A 19,035-nucleotide genomic window follows, 5' to 3' on the forward strand; every position below is an offset into this window, starting at 1 on the left:
TTGGTCTGCCAAAACCAATCAACAAAAAACACTTTTTTATTATATATGCCAAAAATGACTTCAAATATTGGGCATAAAAAAAATCAAGGTTTTTTTTTTTTACTTAAGCTGCCTAGATAAAGCTTAAATGTTGCAACATGTAAATAGTAGGAGTAGTACTAATAATCTTTGAGTGTATGTCTTCTCCACATATTTGTTGATTGCTCATTCTTTACTGAGAAGATTGGTTAGCCATTTCGGACTAGATTTTTCCTTTTTCTTCTCTTTTAAAAGCCGAAGCAATTTAGTTAGACATCTAGGACTAGATTTTTATTTTTGAAATCCGGATTTGGTGTAGATCTAGTCTATAATGGATCCTTTAATTTATGTATTACTATTAATTTTTATTTATAGCTTCATTTCTACATCAAGGAGATACATCTAAGATGGATGCATTCAACCTTGATATTCACTAAATGGTATCATTCGTCCCAAAAGAATATGCACTGGCGAGCGTCTCAGCCCCGCGTCTCGTCCCGGTCTCGGCGAGCGTCTCGTCCCAGCGAGACGGATGGCGCGCGCTGGCGCTAGGCGGGACGCCCACTCGCTGGCCTGCGAGTGGTCGTCGTCACTGCTGACGCAATAAAACATTTTTTAAAAATTCGATTTTAATAAAAAAAATAAAAAACGGTCATATGACCGTTCAACGGCCATTTTTTTAATTTTTAAATTTTTTTTTTTTTTACTCTATAAATACTCCTCTTTCATCCTCATTATACACACAAACACACATCTATTCTTCTCAAATCATCTTCATTTGCTCTCCAATTTTCATCTCACCTCTCCAATTTTCATCTAAAAAATGTCCGGCGATGAAAACGAGGGCGGCTCCGACGGATATGACTTGAACGCGTTTGGAGATTGGGGGGCATGTACAATGTCTTGGGTGGTTCCGGTTCCGGTTCCGATTCGTCGACGCTGGCGGCGTACCAACCGCCCCATTTTGATGTGGATGCATACGCTCGTCCCTCCGCCCCGAGGTATGGGCAATCGCAGGGATTATCCCAAATTAAGGAGGATTTTCCGGATGAACCCAATCCGGAAGGAGGACGCGGCGGTGGAAGCTCCAGGGGTCGCGCATTCGACGCCGTGGAGGAAGAGGAGGAAGCGGCCGAGAAGGAGCCGATGAAGCGGATATAGGCCGTCATCCATACAGCTGGGCGGACACGATGACTCCGTTCAACTCTTGGGTCAGCGGCTCGTACGATCCCATCGTCGGGAATCAACAAACCCGCAAGTGTTTTTGGGAAAAGGTCACCGCCGCCTACAACTAGAACAAGCCGGCTCAGTCCCGCGGCCACACCCTGAAGATGCTCCGCAGTCATTTTGACCGCGTCGACAGAGATGTCAAAAAATTTTGCGGCATCTACAAGAATGAAGCAGCTCAATACCAAAGCGGAGCCAGTGGAGCCGGCATTATGAAAGTGGCTTTGCGAGTCTTCTTTGACGACAACGGCAAAGAATTCAAACATGTCGACGTTTGGGAGGCCGTCAAAGACGTTGAAAGGTTGGCCGGTGGTGTCCAGTCCAGCCAGGGCTCGAGCTCGAAGCGCACGAACCACACGGCGGGTGGCCAATACTCGTCTAGTGAGAGCGGGTCAGACAGCACCTCACAAGAGGTTGCCTCACGACCACCGATGCAGGGGGCTCCTCCCGTGGGCGCCGTCGGCCGTAAGGGACCAAGGCGGCGAAGGCGGCTAGAGGGAGGAGGGACAGAGGCGAATCAAGCTAGGCGGGCTTGGGCTCGGGCTCGAACACCCTATTGTCCATGTACTTGACCGCCACGATGGCGGACACTTCCCGTATGACGCCTTCACAATATCAAGCTCATCTTGACGGAATTGAGTAAATGAAGTCTTATGTTTAATGACTGGTATAGTATGTTACTCCCTCCGTCCCACATAATTCGGGTCACTTTGACCGGGCACGGGTTTTAAGAAATGTTGTTTGACTTTGATTTAAATGAAGGTAGGTAGTGAAAAGGGGGTCCCACTTTGTTTATTTTTATTGTATTTTGATGAAAATCTTCCATTAGTGATGAATTGAGGATAATTAAATTTGGAAAATTCAAATTTTTTTATTGTAATTAGTGTTTTAGTGTGCATAAAATTAAATCCAAAGTGCTCAATTGTCAATGCTCTAGATTATGCGCATTCACTGATTTTTCAAACCAAATTGCGTCTTCTATAAAACTCCACACACTACAAATTCTCAATGAGTGTCTAATGAAGATTACAACTTTGGATTTCTGGGAGGAAATTCCCAATTCCAACTAAACTTAAACAAATTTTTTTGGAGGGAGTTTAGTAGGGTATGACCAACTACCACAAGCTACAAAGGCATACCTACACAACAAAAGGAGATTTAAAGAAGTATTGCCCTCAGAAAGTTTTCATTATTGGGCAATGGAGTATGCTGCTGGAGACAGTGCCGGAGACAGTGCCGGAGATATCACCGGCGACAAAAACTCGCGCATTGTAGGAGTGGACACCAAAAATCTGATAGCTCAAAGGCTGCTACAACTGTGCCACGAAGGTAAAGTAGCATATGGAGGTTTTGTGAAGACAACAAAGGACTTTGGAGTGAGCAGAAAAACGGTGCACAGAATCTGGGCAGAGGCCAGCAACCAAATCAGCGTGGCTGGTGGTTGCCCATTGTAGGGGGTGGCTAGTGGTGGTGGTCCGGTGTATGGGGTGGCTGGTGGTGGTGGCCCGAGTGTAGGGGGTGGTTGGTGGTGATGGGCCGTTGTAGGGGGTGGCTGGTGGTGGTGGCCCGTAGTAGGGGCAACCACGGTCGGCATACTCGATGCCATAGTGAGTAGGCCACACATCTACGGGTATGAAGAAATCAGCTGGGGTTACGGGGACAACGGTGTCAACTAGTGCTCCGGCGTCGATGGCGGAGTCAAAATCCCATAGATGCTCCAGAGTGTCTGGGACGACGAGATCGTCCAGATCAACCGATAAAAAAACCAGTGTGAGAGTCGGGATAAGCATCCATCGATTTGTGTGGAGGCGGTCGCAGTTATGGAGGAATCGGTGTAGATCTAGGGTTTTCACATTGAGTACTTGGAGTGGAAGGGGAGGCGAGTTGTGTGGAGGCGGTGGGATTTGAGGAGAATGGGTGTAGATCAGGGTTTATAGACGGTGGGAAGGCAAATTGAAAATGGAGGCGAATTGAATGGGGGAGACGGTTGGGAGGCGAATTGAATGGGGGAGACGGTGGGAAGCGTCTTGAATGGGGGGCGAATTGAATGGGGTAGCCGAATTGAAGGAGGGGCGGTGGGAGGAGTAAATTCCAGGGGAGTCGAATTGAAGGTGGGGACGGTGGGAGGAGTAAATTGAAGGGGAGACGAAATGAATGAGGTAGGCGAAATAGGGGAGATCGAATAAACAGCTAATTGGACAATTAATTGTATTAATTGTGTGATTTGGGGTGCCTGATTGTAATTAGTAATGGTATAATTTTTTGCCATAAATGGAAAGTTTGAAGTGGGACAAATTATGTGGGACGGACCAAAATGGAAAACTGGGACGAATTATGTGGGACGGAGGGAGTAGTATTTTTGTGTGATTTTAGAGTATGGTTCAGAAGGACTAGTCTCCACAAGGTGCGATGTGTATAGCTATGGTGTGATGTTGATGGAAGTATTCACGAGAAAAAGGCCTAAGTGACGAGATCTAAGCTTGAAGAGTTGGATTGAAAGGTCAGTTCCAGAATTCACATATCAAGTTATAGATGTCAACTTAGTAGTGAATGTTGAAGAAAAACATGGCCAAAATATTTTGGAATTGACAACATCCATATTGGAGTTAGCTTTAAAGTGCTCTGCACATTCCCCTAATAAAAGGATTAATATGAAAGAAGCTCTACCAGAGCTGCAGAAAATCCAACGTGGATTTTTGGATGAAGCTTACTTAAATCAATGAGGGCAACACCTTACTTCAAAGGATTGAATTGCTGTGTAATTTCATTGACACTTTTGTGTTATGCTTTCTATGCATTATTCATTGAACTTTTCTTTATCTACGTCAAATTTTATGTTTTCAAACATTGTCATCAATGAGATCTGAAATTTCTCCCAGTTTTATGCTTTGAATTATTCTTATGATGAAAGGGCTTTGAAATAAATACTCCTACTCCCTCCGTCCCATTGCTCTTTCCTTTTCGTCCGTCCCACAAAAAATATGTGCATTCCATTTTTGAAAAGTTATATCAATTTAATAATGTAGGACCCACTATCCATTAACACTACTTTAACTACCATTCTCCCCTCTCTTACTTAACCATACTATTCACCTCATCTCTCTTACTTTACCAATTTTGTCTTAATTTCCGTGTCATATCTATTGTCTATATTTTTATGGGACGGAGGGAGTATTATTTACTATTTCAAAGTTTATGATAGTACAAAAGTAATTCAGAATCGAAATGGATTTATTGACACTCATAAAATGAACGAATTTGAATGAAGAAATGGCAATTTTTAAATTAGTCTATTAAGATAGTGGAAACTAATAGTAGTTAGTATGCAATTTAATCTACACAACACCAAAAATGCTTCCATCTTTAAGTTTGATTGTTTCAATTAAAGGGAGCAGTATGCATCAATCCATTTAAAAGAAGATTATTGTTGAATAAGAAGTGTGGAGTAGTATACTATAGTGCCTATTCTTGGTTTCAGACAGAGAAGAGAGTAATCAACATTACAAAATACAACATCCTGTATTGCAAATCTAGCCAATACATCTACCCATATCTACTAAAGTTTCCTACCACATCTCAATCTTTGAAAAATACAAGTACAAATGTTGTACTAGAATTGAGTGAATACCACCCATCATCCGGTAAAAAATCAAGAAATGAGCTCCAGCCAATACCTTCACCTAGATAAAATTTTCCAATCAAAACACCGAATAAAGCATCAATCATAACCGGCAACGGACGAGGTTTGAAGCATTCACCTCAGCAGAAGAGGCCCAACAGAAACTAAGATAATGATCTGTGTGGAACGCGAAGAAATTGGAACTGAACCTAGATCAAGTTGAAGTCATGTCCTTTGTCGTGGATTCAGTCAACAGATTCGCCATAGACTGTATTAGGGATGTCGGATCATAGATTATGCCCGCTGCTGCATCGTGTACTGATTCAACAGTTATCTACAATTTCAAGATAACACGTCGGAAGCAATTCACATGCTACTAAAGCAATGCTGTTTAGTAGCTTTAATTCACGTGTATATATTGCATCAAAGAACACATACCACACGAGAGATCCCTTGCGCAGCCAATTTATCAGTATCAATGAGAATCTGACCACCTTTGGGCACAAATATTGTGTTGATGTATTGGTTAGGCTACAAAAAGATGCGAATAAAAATTTGGGTCATATTTGAGTTTTTTATGGGTCAAAATAGCGCACAATTCACATGAGGTAGAATCAAGAATAGATAGTCGAGTAAATTCAAGTAGAGTTTCTCATATTTCACAAAACACTAAGCAACGATAAAAAAATAAAATAAGTAATTTTATAAAAGAAAGTCGGGATACTTACAGGACTGTTTAGACTCTTAAGAGGATCGCCATACGTTCTGTTCAGAGCATCGGCAATAGCTGTCACAAAGCAGGAAGCTGTAAAGCCGCCAGTTTCTCTATCATGCGTACCATTCAAGAGAAGCACCTTCAAGACATGATTGATTGTAAGAAAATGAGATCATCTGAACATAACATAGATACAATCATATGTACATACGTATATAGCAAAAAAAAAGTTAATAATGGTAAAACCCATTACACAGCCGAAAAGTCAATTAAAGAGATCAAATCATATTAATTAGGCAAGAAAAATTGAAGGACGTACGATCAAGATATTTCAAGCTTAAAAATGTATTAATACCTTGGGACATGATCTTGAAGAAATACTTTCACCAATTCCACGTAAAACCTGAAAATGAAGCACAAGCAACAAAGTAGTTCAAATGAAGACCACAAGTTATGTACTCAACGCTCAAAAGGGGGTATTTCAGCTAAATGATCACAAATAGTGACAAAATTTTAAGCATAAAATATAAACAACCCAAAAGATGGTGTTTACAAGAGAGGGACAAGTGCTTACGAGAGAGGGGCATATCGAAGTAAACAGTGAACCCATGGCATAGATAATGCAGTCAACGCTGTTCAGCTGGTCTAAGACAGATGGATTTGCAGAAGGAAATACCTGTAAAAAACCATATAAAATCATGAGAAAGTATTTCAAATCGAGAACGCATTTATTCCTAGCCCTTGAGTCTGGTTATTAGAAGCATGTAACATGTGCACATAGCATAATCACAAACTCAAATTATGCGTCGTGATCCAGTGATATAAGCTAAAAGAGGTCCTACCTCATGCAATAAATTGCTGCCTTCGCTAGACATGTAAAAGACCCGCTTTATTCTTGAAGGAAGAGTTCGAGCTGAAGAGTGACTCTGTAGAAGAAACCACCTCTTCAATCAAACATACAGGAATTTACACTGTGATGCAGTAACCAAAGAAAAATAGAAGATGAGTTGAAAAATAAGACCAGGACCTGTCCAATAATAAAACCTCAAATCGTATGAACTGATAACACAGTGCTATACTGGCAAAAATTGAGGGATTTTATCAATCACTACCAGCCAGCGGAAGTAAAGAGGTATATCAACATATGTCAACTTTTAATCATATTTACCTTGTCTATAGGCTGCATAGATCCACTGGTTGGATGTGAAATTTCATTCTGACCCCGTATTATGGTTCCATCCTAGAAATCGATCAGAAAAAAGTGTAAATTTAAAACTTGTGACATCAACTCATAATTAAATTTCACAAGCCTGGCATGGTGCGATGTCAGAAAGCATCCTATGGCGAAATACATGTATTCGTACCCATAATTCACAACCCAAGGTAAGCCTATCATTTGTGGATATAACTGGTAGGACCAGGCTTTCTGTTGGAATTTGTGACACACGTGAAAACAAGAAAATTGCAGCATCTAGAGACTGAAAGAATATCCGAGCTCCAGCAAAGAAAAAATTTCCGATGCTGCAAGTAAGAGAAGAATGACCTGATATTAATTTTGGTTTTGAAATAAAAAGAGCAAACATAACACATATACAGCATGTTGATTCGATCCTGCATTGAATTATAATTTGCAAAGGAAACTCTACCAATCAATGAAATCCAGAGATAGACAGACAGTAGTAATACATTCAATACAAGAATATGTATTTTGGGAATTTTTCACAAATAACTGGGTACCTTCCGTTGCTGAAACAGAATACTTCATCCGACCTTCTAAGGATCTGCAAATTATAGTTTTTCCCTATATTTATAATGAGCATAATTGTATAAACCACTATAACAGAAACGTGGTAATACTGGTGTGGACTGTTTATTCTAGAAAATTCAGCATATTCCAAAGACAGCATCAAGGATATTATATGGTCTCGCCAAATTTGGCACATATATAAAATCACTAAATAGACAATGGTTAAAGACAATTAGCCCTTACATTCTAACAGATCATTCAAACGAAATACTATTCAAGAGATTCAAAACATAATTAGTGACCAAAGCTATTATACCAAATGCTAACTCAAATCAATACTCTTTGGGGCTGTTCGGTTTGCAAGATTATATTTCATGATTGAATATGTATTGTGTTTGGTTCATAAGATTGAATCCCACAGCTTAATCCTAGATCGATAGTTTTATGATAATTAGTCATAGCCACCCCCTCCAGCTAAAATAATCTCACAACTTAATCCTAGTTGGATAATCGTATAATAATGAGTAATGGCAACCGAACGTCAGAAAGACTATGAAAATACTTTCCGTGCCAAAAAAATAGAAAACACTAATGCAGTAATGCCTTTTTAACAAGGACCAAATGATCCTTCTTGGAGAAGTGGAAATCAATTAGCCCTGCCAAAGAAACAGAGTAGTGGCCACTAGGCAATACGAAGCTATTTCAGGAATTAAGTTAGAACAATGAGATATGCCACTTGAGAACGCAGAGTAATAAGAGCAACATGCTCCGGACAAATACGGACCTGATCCTGGAAATAAACCAAAAATGCTCGAATAGTCTCCCTGTATGCTTTTGAGACACCTGTCCAAAGAGAATGGTTTCCTTCTACAATATCATACCTGTTGAATTGTCAACTTATCAGACAAGCAATCATTGTTCAAAACATACAATAACTTCGCAAGAAGATCTCAAGACTTCATATGAAAATAGCCCAAAGGAGAATAAAGAACCAGTAGAAAGAGATCACTAAAACACGATTTCTCTCATTACCATTCGAACTTCGCCTTTTGTGCTTCAAGGGGCAACCGGTGACCTAGCAATGTCCGAACTGCAAGAGCCTCAGAGGTACTCGGATCAGATAGTCTCAAGCATCTCGATCGAATGTCTCCAACAGCTGGCCCTCCTGCAAACAAGAATCCATGTCAGTATCACATGATTCCTCAAAGCCTATTTCAGTTCCTGAAATTACAGGGTCAATATACAACACACCAAGAACACGAACAATCTCCGCCGTGCTCCCTCCATCATCAGAAACAGGGAGAACATGAGCCACATGGACTGTTAAGCTCTTAAGCTCTTCCACAACACCATTGAAGGCAGTTCCTCCTGCAACACTGCAAAGTTTCAATATTGCTTCGACACTGAAAGATGATGAAAATTTTCGTTTCACATAGATATAATGCAGGTTTTATATCAAATTCTCCACTACAACTACATGAACCTTAGATTCCGATTCACCCATTTTTTTTATTTCAAACATATTAACATGGCAGTGCTAAAATCACATTAATTGATTAAAATGCAAAAACGGGTTAGCAGTTGAGAGCACAATCACAATCTTGAATCAAGACTTGTACAAAATCAAATTAGGCATTGATCAAGGCTTAATTACCAGGAAATCATCAAGAACTAACATTCAAATCCTAGCATTACGAAATCCAAAACACCCAATTCTTCATTTCCTAAAAAAACTAACCATAAAGAAATAACCAAGAAAGTAAAAAAGATGACGTACCCGAAAAGACAAGCAAAGAGGGCTGAGAGGAGACGCTCTTTGGAGAGGTGGAAGCAGAAGGGCAGTGAGAATGGTGGGTGGGATTAGAAGAGGGAGCCATGAGAGAGAGGTTTCGGGAAAATGGCGTGGAACGGTGATGAGAGAGAAAGAAGGGAAATGGGATTTGATTTGGGGTATTTAAAAGAGAAAGAGGAGGCATGAAAGGCGGGGGTCCCAAACAAGTATCCGCCATAATCACTGTTGTTCAAGGCAACACTCTCGTCCACCTGAAATTCAGAATCTCCTATTTCCCTTCTATTTTTCTTCTTCCTCATTTCTAATTATATCTTCTGCCTTTCAAAGCTTTTGTCTTATAGTAGTAGTAGTATGAATTTTGAAATGCATTTACTTCAAATAAAAACTATGTTGAAGACTTGAGTTTGAAATACTACCTCTTATAAGGCGGATCTCCTACTCCAACATTAGAGGCTACTAGTTTTAACCCACGTGCGATGCACGATGAAATATTTTTTTATCATACGCTTTTAAATTGTTAATTGATTAACACAAGATCAAGTTTTGATTCCGAAAATAAATTGGTAGTATTGCAAGTTTTAAAATTGGACGATAGCTTTTCAAACCTCAAAACAGTTTTAAAATTGTATTTTGAAGTATAAAAACGCCGACGCAGAATAATATTGTCACAAAATTGTGTGTAATCTTTTTTGTATTTTGTATCCATTTAAATCAGTACTATACTTTATCATAGTCGAGCTTCATTACATTGCAATATAGTGACCCTAATACGCTAAAAACTCAAACCTTGAAACCTAAATCCTAAACCCTTAACGTTAAAATATAATCATTATGACCAACAAATGAGCTAAATATAAATAAAATCCTCCCTCCGTCCTAGTTCAATTTTACTTTGTTAATCACTTTAAAATAAACTTTAATAATAGAAAAAAAATAAAAAGAATATCATAACTTCATGTTAAACAATATGAAGAGATTTGGAAAATATGGAGGGAGTGAAAAACGTGATGAAAAAAAATATGTGAGTGGATAAATTACCAAATGTCATATATTTATAGTCCAAAAAATAGAAGATAACTCCTCAAAACTTTTTCACTTTCTTCACCTATTATTAAAAATTTTAAAACCTTTTAATTTCCCAAAAATTAAAAACTAAGCGATACGTAAATGTTATCAAATTTTGGAAAATGAATGATAATAATTTCCGCCATTGTATTTGTATGAAATGAGTAACGAATAAATGTATAATAAATTTTGGAAAATGAAATGGAAGGCCATTGAAGCAATAATCTCAGAATTTACTTTACAACCTTTCGGTTAATCCGCATACTCATACAACAAAAGGTCGTTATTCCTCATACTTATAAACACCAATCAATGGCAATATTAAATGTCTGTAAATATCGTTATGGATTTTATATAATTGTATAAAATACTTCAACACCAATGTAGAGACTTTAATATCATGGGGATATTGAAACCTCAATCAAAATTCAGTAAAAACCAAAACTTTTCATTTTGTCCACTAATGATTAGAATTAAATAAAACTTTTTAATTTCCTCAAAATTGAAACCCCACAAATTGGCAATTTTAAATTTTATATCAATACGTTATTAACTACGGTTAAATTTTATTGGATTGTATTTTATATTTTATTATTAATCAAAGTAATGAAATATGAAAAGACGCTAAAAATGAGAAAGAAAATTAAATGATTGAATTAAATAAATTTATATTATATTATTAATTTTCTCACAAGCTTCATGCTTCATGTTGCGCAAGCAATAGACGTGGAAAGTAATGCATCATTATTAGCAGGTTTTCAAATACCATGCTTCAATTTAATTGTTTTATGAAATTCAAGTTTTTTTCAATAGCCAATGAAATTCTAATATGCCTAAGAAAAATTGCATATAAGAAAAATTGTAACTTCATAATGTTGCTCTTGAAAGCAAGTATAAAAGCAGTAATGTAGTTCTTGAAAGCAAGAATGAAAGCAAGAGAGGTAAACCAGTCTGTCAATATCTTGAATTGTTTATAATTTCATGCATACTGAGTAATCGGTGATGCAATAATTCTACGAGTTAAGTAAGGTAAAACTGAATAGCCGCAAATCTCCAACTAAATTATGTCTTCCCATATGATAATATCTATTTTTTCAAACCAACAGGTTGTGGATTCATATCTTGGTGCAGAACTGTTACTTTTGAAGCTTTCTCAAGGCAAAAGTATACCTGCAAAAATAAGTGAAGATTTTACAAAATAGTTGCCCACATATATTTTTTAATTGTTTGCAATAATATAATGAATAGAATAAAATACAGTAATAAAAAGGAAAGATAAGAAACTAAAATAAGATAAGCATCAAAAGTAAAATAACATAATTAAAAACACAAATTAGATTAAATAGCTGGGAGAGAAAGATAATACTCCACATGATTTGACGGACAGAAGCATCTTTACTGAAATAGTATTTTTTGATTAACAGAATTGGTATTTATAGAAGATTTGAGAGTAACTCAATGGTATAGTATTATTTATTGTAAATTAAATTAATAATAAATACCATTTATATCTTGTGACCTTTCAAATTATTTAAGTGGAAGTGAAGAGACAAAACACATTTTCTCAAAACACTACTAATACATTATTTAGCCATGAAAAGAGATGATTAAAACCCCACATATAAAGAGCAAAAAATTGACTCTGTGCTCGGTAAAGAGCACTTTTTATAATGTGTGGATTCCTGCAAGCATATGAGCCTAGCATTATAATTACGAAAGCAATTCAATAGTATTAAAACCAAATAATTACTATAGAGAAGCAAAATCCTTACCTGTCATTATTGTAGAAGAAACGGACCATAAAGATTTGGAGAGTCTCTCTTCCAAAATCTTATCAATTTCCTCAATAAATTTGAAGTAATTATTCAATTTATATTTCAAAGCCTTTTCACTTCCACTTCCCTCAATTTGCATAAAAATAAATAAAATCTTTTCATTAAGATATTTTAAAACATTATTGATTTTAGATGGTAAACAAAATAACTATGAATTATACAACTAAAACATACCATATATTTAAAATACTTAATAACAAATTATAAAAAATTGTAGAGCTCTGATTCACAATACATGAATGGGGATATTTGAAACAACATTTTGATTAAGCTCTAAGAAGAAAAATGAATCTAATTCACATCACCTATAACAAAAGATTCCAATTATAATAGTTACAACATTAATTTAATGCTCAAATATAAATAACATAATAATAAAAAATAATACTCATTAGAATTAGTTGTATAATGTAAACAAATAGGTTTTAAATTAATATTAGACAAATTCAGATACACTTATGACTATTGTGTTACATACAACACACTTAATAACAACAAATTTAAAAAATAGGCATGCAAATAAATAATAGAAAATAACTAAACGATTTAGATAATATTAAAGTAACAAAATTAAATATGAAGAATTGGGAATATAAACAAACATTATTATTATATAATAAAATTTATGATGTAGAAAACGAACTTCATATTAAACTAACATTGATAGAGAGTCAAGAGAGTACCTAAAATTTGATCAAATCTCTGCAAAATGTTCAACAAAGAATGTAATGAGAAAAAGATAGAAATGTGTGGATTATAAGCTATCAAATGCTATATATTTATAGTAGAAATTAGAAGTTAATTTCTTTCAAAACCTTTCACTTCCTCCACTTATAATTAAAATAAAAGGAATTAACTTCCTACAATCAAAACCTATAAATATGAAGAATAAAACGTTAAAAAAACTGAATAATTAATTTCATTGATTGGTGGGGTCAAGACTTTATAGGGGACACGTTATTTCTTATATTATGATGAGAAAGTTTTTATTCTTAAATGTCTAGATTGTAGTATTTAAATTATATATTTAAGCTTAAATGATAATTCCATAAATACCCCCAAAACTCCCCCTTTATATATGTATAGATTATTCATCAGGGCATCAGATATTTCTCGATTAATTTTCAAATATCGGATCTAGCTTAGGTACTTATATTTTGGAAAAATCTAAATTATCAGATTGGATATTGGGTATGCTCGAATGGATAACCTGATTTTATTAGTCAATTAATTTTTACACACAAATTCCATATAATTCCCTTCTTTAATCGGAGGTTAGATTTATAACTGAATTAATTAAAAGCCAATAAAACAAGGGCAATGATAAACGTACATAATTGTATGTACATAGTTGAACTTTTTTTAACAGTTGATATTGAAAATCGTTTTATAAACATTAATTGATTTAGAATAAATTTCATACTAACCATTTTGCAACCTCTCGAAAAAGATTAAAAATTTAACTTAATATTTGTATATTTAAGCAAAAAATATTTTCTTATTAAAAATTGTATAATTAATTCGAATCAATCTCAAAATAATGTTATGATTCGACATAAAATTTGTATATTACTTCTTTCTTATTGCTACATATAATACAATAAATAACAAAACTAATTTTTTATTAAATTCACTTAAATTTAAAAAATATAGGATATTATTTACATGTACAATTTACGTACATTTATCTTTTCTCTAAAAGAAAATAACCAATTTAGTCCATTCTTTAATTGATTCAAATTGGACAAGGCTTAACTCATAGTTCCAAATTCAGTTACACACAGAATATGGATAGAAAAGTGATGAAAGAAGATGTTTACGAGTTAGGATCTTTAGCAAAGACCTTTGGATTTTTATCAATGAATTTGAAGACAATTTAATGACTAGTTTCACTGAGAAAGAAATATAAAATGGGCTCAGCTATCCAACTATGAATATTATATACTGTATTAGATAGTAATTGTAATAATAATAATGATAAGAATATGTGTTTATATGAGCAACTTAGTTAAAATATACTTGTGCAATATTTTGGTGCGGCACCACTTGAATAATTTAACTTTGTCGACGTGGGTTATGAAATTAAATTCTTTAAACAACAAATAAAAACAAAGATTCATTTTATCAGATCCAAAAAAAGAAAAATACATATGCACCAGCCGGGAATCGAACCCGGGTCTGTACCGTGGCAGGGTACTATTCTACCACTAGACCACTGGTGCTTGATGTATAATGTAATAAGTTATAACTATATATTCAAATGCATTATTGATTCCCCACAAGAAATGGTCAATATTCAGATGCAAAATGTACTTAATGAATGGAGTTGATACAAAAAGTCAACCCATTTTCGACCATTACAATATACAGATCATGAAAAACGCATTCACCACCAATCCACCACCATCATCTACAGCACCAAACAACTCTCACTCGAACAAGTTCGACGAAGAATCGATGCAAGAAACACGCTGCCTCTTACGGGGGATAAACAGTTGCTCAGCAGACTCCGCCAATGCACAAAACTTCTCAACAATATCGCTCAAAGCTGCACGAACCAAACCGACCACACCGTCGTCCCCTTCAACTGACGTGATCAAGAACGCAATCTTCACCCTGCTTCCCAATGTGGATACCTCAGATTTTACCACTTGAACCGGCAGGCTTTTCATCACCTGCCTCACATCAGACAGCAGATCAGGCCAGTGTTCGCAGCAGAGGGAGGCAATAAGCAAGAACGAGCCATCGCCACTATGGTTCTCAACTCTTCCAACTTTCACTTCATCCGTGTCCATTGGGATGTGCAGGCCTTCGCTGGCTTGTGACGCGGTTTCCCTCAGTTGCTTTATTTGGCTCACGACTTCGGCTAGCAGAGTCGCCTTGTCCATCTGCTAATAGACAAAATAACTTTCATCAAACTCTGAAAATTAATGCATAAAACAAGTACTCCATAAAATTATCATAAACATGTCAACCAAAAAAATATATAGTTGAAACACAATGCAAAAATCAAAATCAAATTAGACAAAGTCAGAGTTTGACAAAACACTGCATCTAATTGATGCAGACATTTAGCAAAGTAGTAATATAACTAGTGTGGTTTGTCAATCTTTGCATTTGAATCATAACTAGGGAGGGTTATTACTATCAAGTCAAAATTTGCAGCAGAAGTCCCAATCATTGCTAAACTTCACTTGATCACGTCTAACTCACTGATGAATCCAGACAACAACAATATATCATATTCTATCAGCACAAAAACAAATAATTGGTGTAGAAATTGACTTGTGAGACTAAACATAAAATGCAATCCCTACCTGCATCAGCAGGTAGTTAGCCTTCCATCCAACCAAAATCCTCATTCAATCACATCAAAGTATAGCCTCACTTTCTATATACAGAAGAATTGACTAGAAAACAATGGAGTTGACATTGCAAGAGTAGAACAACCTCACTTCCTAAATTCAAAGGACAACATACTCACACGCGTCTAATATTTTAATCGAGTATAGTAATAGAAGACGAACGCAGTCCACATTCCGTGAAGACAATCAATCCCTAGTTTATCAAAACTCAGTCTTATCCTACTATTTACTACTAACATTTAACCTATCATGAAAGGGGGCTAAACAAGCACACAAGTAATCAATAATACCAATCAAACAATCCACAATAATGATGGAAAATATAAACAAACTCTAAAACTACATCTTAAAGCACACTAGTAATCAACAATAGAACTAATCAACATTCAAAAGCAAGCATCTATACATTCACACAGCGGACCTTTTCATTGTTCGGTACAAGCCCACGAAGGCTCTCCAAATGTGCATTGATTCTTTCCCTTCTCCGTCTCTCTGCCTCGCTATGACTCCTTAAAGCCTCAACTGTCTTTGTCGCCGAAACCCCATTTCTTTTCCCCACTCTCCCACAAGCCTTGACTAACTCCCCCTTCTCACCGTCCAACACCAAAGAATGCTTAACAGGTGTAGACAAACACCCCCGTTTTTCAACATTCATAGTTGAGTTATGCAGCAATTGATACACATCAGACTCATTGCTGAAACCATACTCATTCTCACACTGCATCATACTACAAGACTCTTAATCCCACTACAATTTAACTGTGTAGTTAAATGGAAATGTAAAAATCTCAATATCAAGACAAATAATATTCGTTCCAAGAAATCAGCACAGAGCATGCCACAAATAACACATGCTTCATGAGTCAAAGCAAAAGCAGCCCATAAACTATAAAAAAGGCACAAAAAGTAATAATCTTGAGTCACTAAGAATATAAAGCTTCAAGAAATTCTGAAAAATAAGTTGAAAATAGGATTTATGGGTCAAGGCCAGGGGGGCGAGTGGCGAGGGAAAACCAGAAAGCAAGCATTTTAGACTGAATTTTGAGGGTTGCAACTGAGGGGATTGTGATTATCAGCAATGGCGTGGACATTGCTTTAATTTGATGAAGGAGGGGTGACAAAATCGAAGTGGGCTTGAAGAATGGGATGAAGACGCAGAACTAGAGGCAAATTAGCTTCTTTTTCTTTTTGACGGTGTCGAATTCCTGCATTTCTGAAATCTTTTGCAAACTCAAATTCAAGAAACCAAGGCAAGGGGGATAAGATAAACGAATAGCCTAACACTGCGTGAAATTTATATTGCATTCGGAACTTAATAATACAAAAATTAAGTCAATTGATATCGGCTACGTAAGAGTAAGACAGCTAAATTTTAACTGCAGCTAACTACAACCGTTGATTTTTCGGTTATTAATCAACTAGTAGTAGTAGTATTTCTTTTTTCCCAATAATCGATACACTATTTATTACTACTATTGAAATAACCGATTAATAAGAAATTTTGATTTATTTTTCCTCTTTGCTTTTTTCTATACCTGATTGCTAAATTAGTATTTTAATTTTGTCATCATTGTGCAGTATCTGACTCACTGTAATAAGTTACTAATATTACAACTCGCACGTTATGAGTGAACTATATATTATAAACATCCATATTTATAAAGCTTCGAATACTTTTTTGTAAATTCTTTTGTTTTTGAATTAGTATCATTAGTATTCTCTTCATCCTCTTTTAGTCATCATTTAATATTTCTACTTCAAAAATAAAGTTGAATCGAGTGAAATTATTTGATACTAGTATACCATATTTGGTCAACTGCCGCCTAAACTACTCACTTTGACATCACATTCTTGATAATCAATAATGAATTAGAATGAAGACATAGGGTTTCAATTATTTTATAGTTGACTTAGCTGAGTATTGGTTGAGTGGTATCTTTCTCATCAACATTTTGACTTCTTATTGTAATTGTCGAGTCTAGGTTCAGTTTACCTGCAGGCCTAATTTTGAACCTCATATTGCTAAGAAAAAAAAACGTTGATGATTAGTCTAGTTAGTGATGTAATTAGAAATTTAAACAATTCGATGAAAATTTTAAAATAACATATAACAATTCGTGCGACTTGTCAATCAAGTTTCGTTCCTTTTCTTATAAGTAAATTATGGTTCCTTGTTAACCTATTCAGATCAAATTAAGACCTAATTATCATTTTGTTGTGAGTAAAAGAGTGGTGCAATATAGGGATGGGCTGAAATGTAGCAAATATAATAAAGAGGCCCAAATGATTATAGGCCATAGACTGTAAGTAATACCCGTAAAGGAAAAGGCCCAAATGATGAATCCCAGTTGAAAAGCAAACGGCAGAGCTTAGCTTATTTATGGGTCAATTTCATACATCTGGTGCCTGAGAATTGAGACGCTACGCCATTAATTTTTAAATTGATTTTGACAAAAAAGTTCAACAGCAGCTAACCAAGACTTCATATAAATAGATAATAGTACAAATTTGATGTCTATAAAATGGAAGTAGAGGAGCTTCTCTTCTACCGTTCTACGAAATAGAGTTTTGAATCTATTTATGCTTCACCGTGTTTCTCAGGTAGACATGGACCTCTAAATGCATATTTCCTATTTCCTTCTATAAATACACTTTCCATTCTCAATTGATTCATAAATCCAACACTCGTATTAACCAAATATAGCCAACACATTTTCAAGAGATGGCCCTTGCACCCTCTTGGAAGCTTCTCATTGCAGCGATCGTGCTGCTACACCTCTGCGCTTCTCTAGCTGCAGCTCGAACTGCACCCGATGATGGAGAGGCATGAGAAATGGATGGTGGAGAATGGGCGCATGTACAAAGATGAGGGAGAGAAGGTGAAGAGATTCAATATATTCAAGGAGAACGTTGAGTATATCGAGTCCTTCAACGAAGCAGCTTCAAAGCCTTACAAGCTTGCTGTCAACAGATTTGCTGATCTCACCAATGCTGAGTTTCACAACTCTAGAAATGGATACAGAACGGGACCTAAGGCTTCTGTTTCGTCGCCGTTTAGGTATGCGAATGTGAGTGCAGCTCCAGCCAGCATTGATTGGAGGAAGAAAGGAGCTGTTACTCCAGTTAAGGATCAAGGCCAATGTGGTAACTCTCTCTCTCTCACACATTTCTAATTCATTCAAACATTACTTGCAAGGTGTGGATGGCACTTGCAACTCGAAGAAGGAATCATCTGACGCAGCTAAGATCACTGGGTACGAGGACGTGCCATCCAACAGCGAATCAGCACTCCTCAAAGCAGTGGTGAATCAACCGATATCCGTGGCAATTGATGCTAGTGGTTCAGACTTCCAGTTCTACTCGAGTGGAGTCTTCACAGGAGAGTGTGGGACCGAGCTAGACCATGGTGTGACTGCAGTTGGGTATGGCGCGGCTAGTGATGGCACCAAGTATTGGATTGTCAAGAACTCGTGGGGCACGAGCTGGGGCGAAGATGGATACATCAGAATGCAGAGGGATGTTGGAGCTGCAGAAGGCCTCTCGGCATTGCCATGGAAGCTTCTTATCCAACAGCCTGAGATTGGGATGAAGTTTGTGCAAACTTATTATAAAAGTGATGTGTATATGGATTCATATGTATATATATATATAT

General features: G+C 36.3%; 2 protein-coding genes, 1 long non-coding RNA gene, 1 other non-coding gene and 1 pseudogene across 7 annotated transcripts; 1 reads left to right on the forward strand and 4 right to left on the reverse strand.

Annotated features, from left to right (window-relative positions):
* Nucleotides 1–4,666: 4,666 nt before the first annotated feature.
* LOC121808152 (uncharacterized protein YNL011C-like) lies at nucleotides 4,667–9,447 on the reverse strand. 3 transcript variants are annotated; one of them, XR_006052128.1, is made up of 14 exons: nucleotides 9,104–9,447; nucleotides 8,578–8,694; nucleotides 8,359–8,491; nucleotides 8,111–8,207; nucleotides 7,317–7,360; nucleotides 6,944–7,100; nucleotides 6,748–6,819; nucleotides 6,422–6,505; nucleotides 6,154–6,255; nucleotides 5,935–5,982; nucleotides 5,593–5,718; nucleotides 5,303–5,395; nucleotides 5,004–5,198; nucleotides 4,667–4,919 (listed from the first exon to the last, which is right to left on the reverse strand). XR_006052128.1 is itself a non-coding variant. In XM_042208528.1 (13 exons), the coding sequence occupies exons 1-13, from the start codon at nucleotides 9,333–9,335 to the stop codon at nucleotides 5,079–5,081; spliced, it is 1,425 nt and encodes a 474-aa protein (XP_042064462.1). In that variant the 5' UTR covers nucleotides 9,336–9,447; the 3' UTR covers nucleotides 4,667–5,078. The 3 variants fall into 3 exon arrangements, 1 of the variants encoding a protein (XP_042064462.1); XR_006052127.1 differs by having other exon boundaries at nucleotides 4,667–4,925; XM_042208528.1 differs by having other exon boundaries at nucleotides 4,667–5,198.
* Nucleotides 9,448–11,110: 1,663 nt separating this feature from the next.
* LOC121808230 lies at nucleotides 11,111–13,098 on the reverse strand. The gene is made up of 2 exons (XR_006052145.1): nucleotides 11,956–13,098; nucleotides 11,111–11,353 (listed from the first exon to the last, which is right to left on the reverse strand). It is a non-coding gene; the product is annotated as an uncharacterized LOC121808230 (long non-coding RNA).
* A 1,071-nt stretch (nucleotides 13,099–14,169) lies between these two features.
* On the reverse strand, nucleotides 14,170–14,240 carry TRNAG-GCC. Its single transcript has one exon. It is a non-coding gene; the product is annotated as a tRNA-Gly (tRNA).
* A 31-nt stretch (nucleotides 14,241–14,271) lies between these two features.
* Nucleotides 14,272–16,648, reverse strand: LOC121808195 (transcription factor bHLH30-like). 2 transcript variants are annotated; one of them, XM_042208585.1, is made up of 2 exons: nucleotides 15,805–16,648; nucleotides 14,272–14,906 (listed from the first exon to the last, which is right to left on the reverse strand). In XM_042208585.1, exons 1-2 carry the CDS (start codon nucleotides 16,108–16,110, stop codon nucleotides 14,448–14,450), a joined length of 765 nt encoding a protein of 254 aa, XP_042064519.1. In that variant the 5' UTR covers nucleotides 16,111–16,648; the 3' UTR covers nucleotides 14,272–14,447. The 2 variants fall into 2 exon arrangements, with proteins under 2 accessions (XP_042064519.1, XP_042064518.1); XM_042208584.1 differs by having other exon boundaries at nucleotides 14,272–14,909.
* A 1,457-nt stretch (nucleotides 16,649–18,105) lies between these two features.
* On the forward strand, nucleotides 18,106–18,961 carry LOC121808726 (annotated as a pseudogene).
* Nucleotides 18,962–19,035: the final 74 nt, after the last annotated feature.

Source organism: Salvia splendens, chromosome 6, assembly GCF_004379255.2.
Source record: "Salvia splendens isolate huo1 chromosome 6, SspV2, whole genome shotgun sequence".
In the NCBI taxonomy this organism is placed as follows: Eukaryota; Viridiplantae; Streptophyta; class Magnoliopsida; order Lamiales; family Lamiaceae; genus Salvia; species Salvia splendens.

Bases quoted from the DNA above. Each gene is read 5' to 3' on its own strand.
- LOC121808152 (XM_042208528.1), bottom strand. From the start codon at position 9,335: ATGGCGGATACTTGTTTGGGACCCCCGCCTTTCATGCCTCCTCTTTCT. The intron at 5,983-6,153 runs GTAAGCACTTGT...CTTCATTTTCAG, and splicing joins CTTCGATATGCCCCTCTCTC to GTTTTACGTGGAATTGGTGA. The intron at 5,199-5,302 runs GTATGTGTTCTT...TTGAAATTGTAG, and splicing joins CGCAAGGGATCTCTCGTGTG to ATAACTGTTGAATCAGTACA.
- LOC121808195 (XM_042208584.1), bottom strand. From the start codon at position 16,110: ATGATGCAGTGTGAGAATGAGTATGGTTTCAGCAATGAGTCTGATGTG. The intron at 14,910-15,804 runs GTCCGCTGTGTG...TTTGTCTATTAG, and splicing joins TTGTACCGAACAATGAAAAG to CAGATGGACAAGGCGACTCT.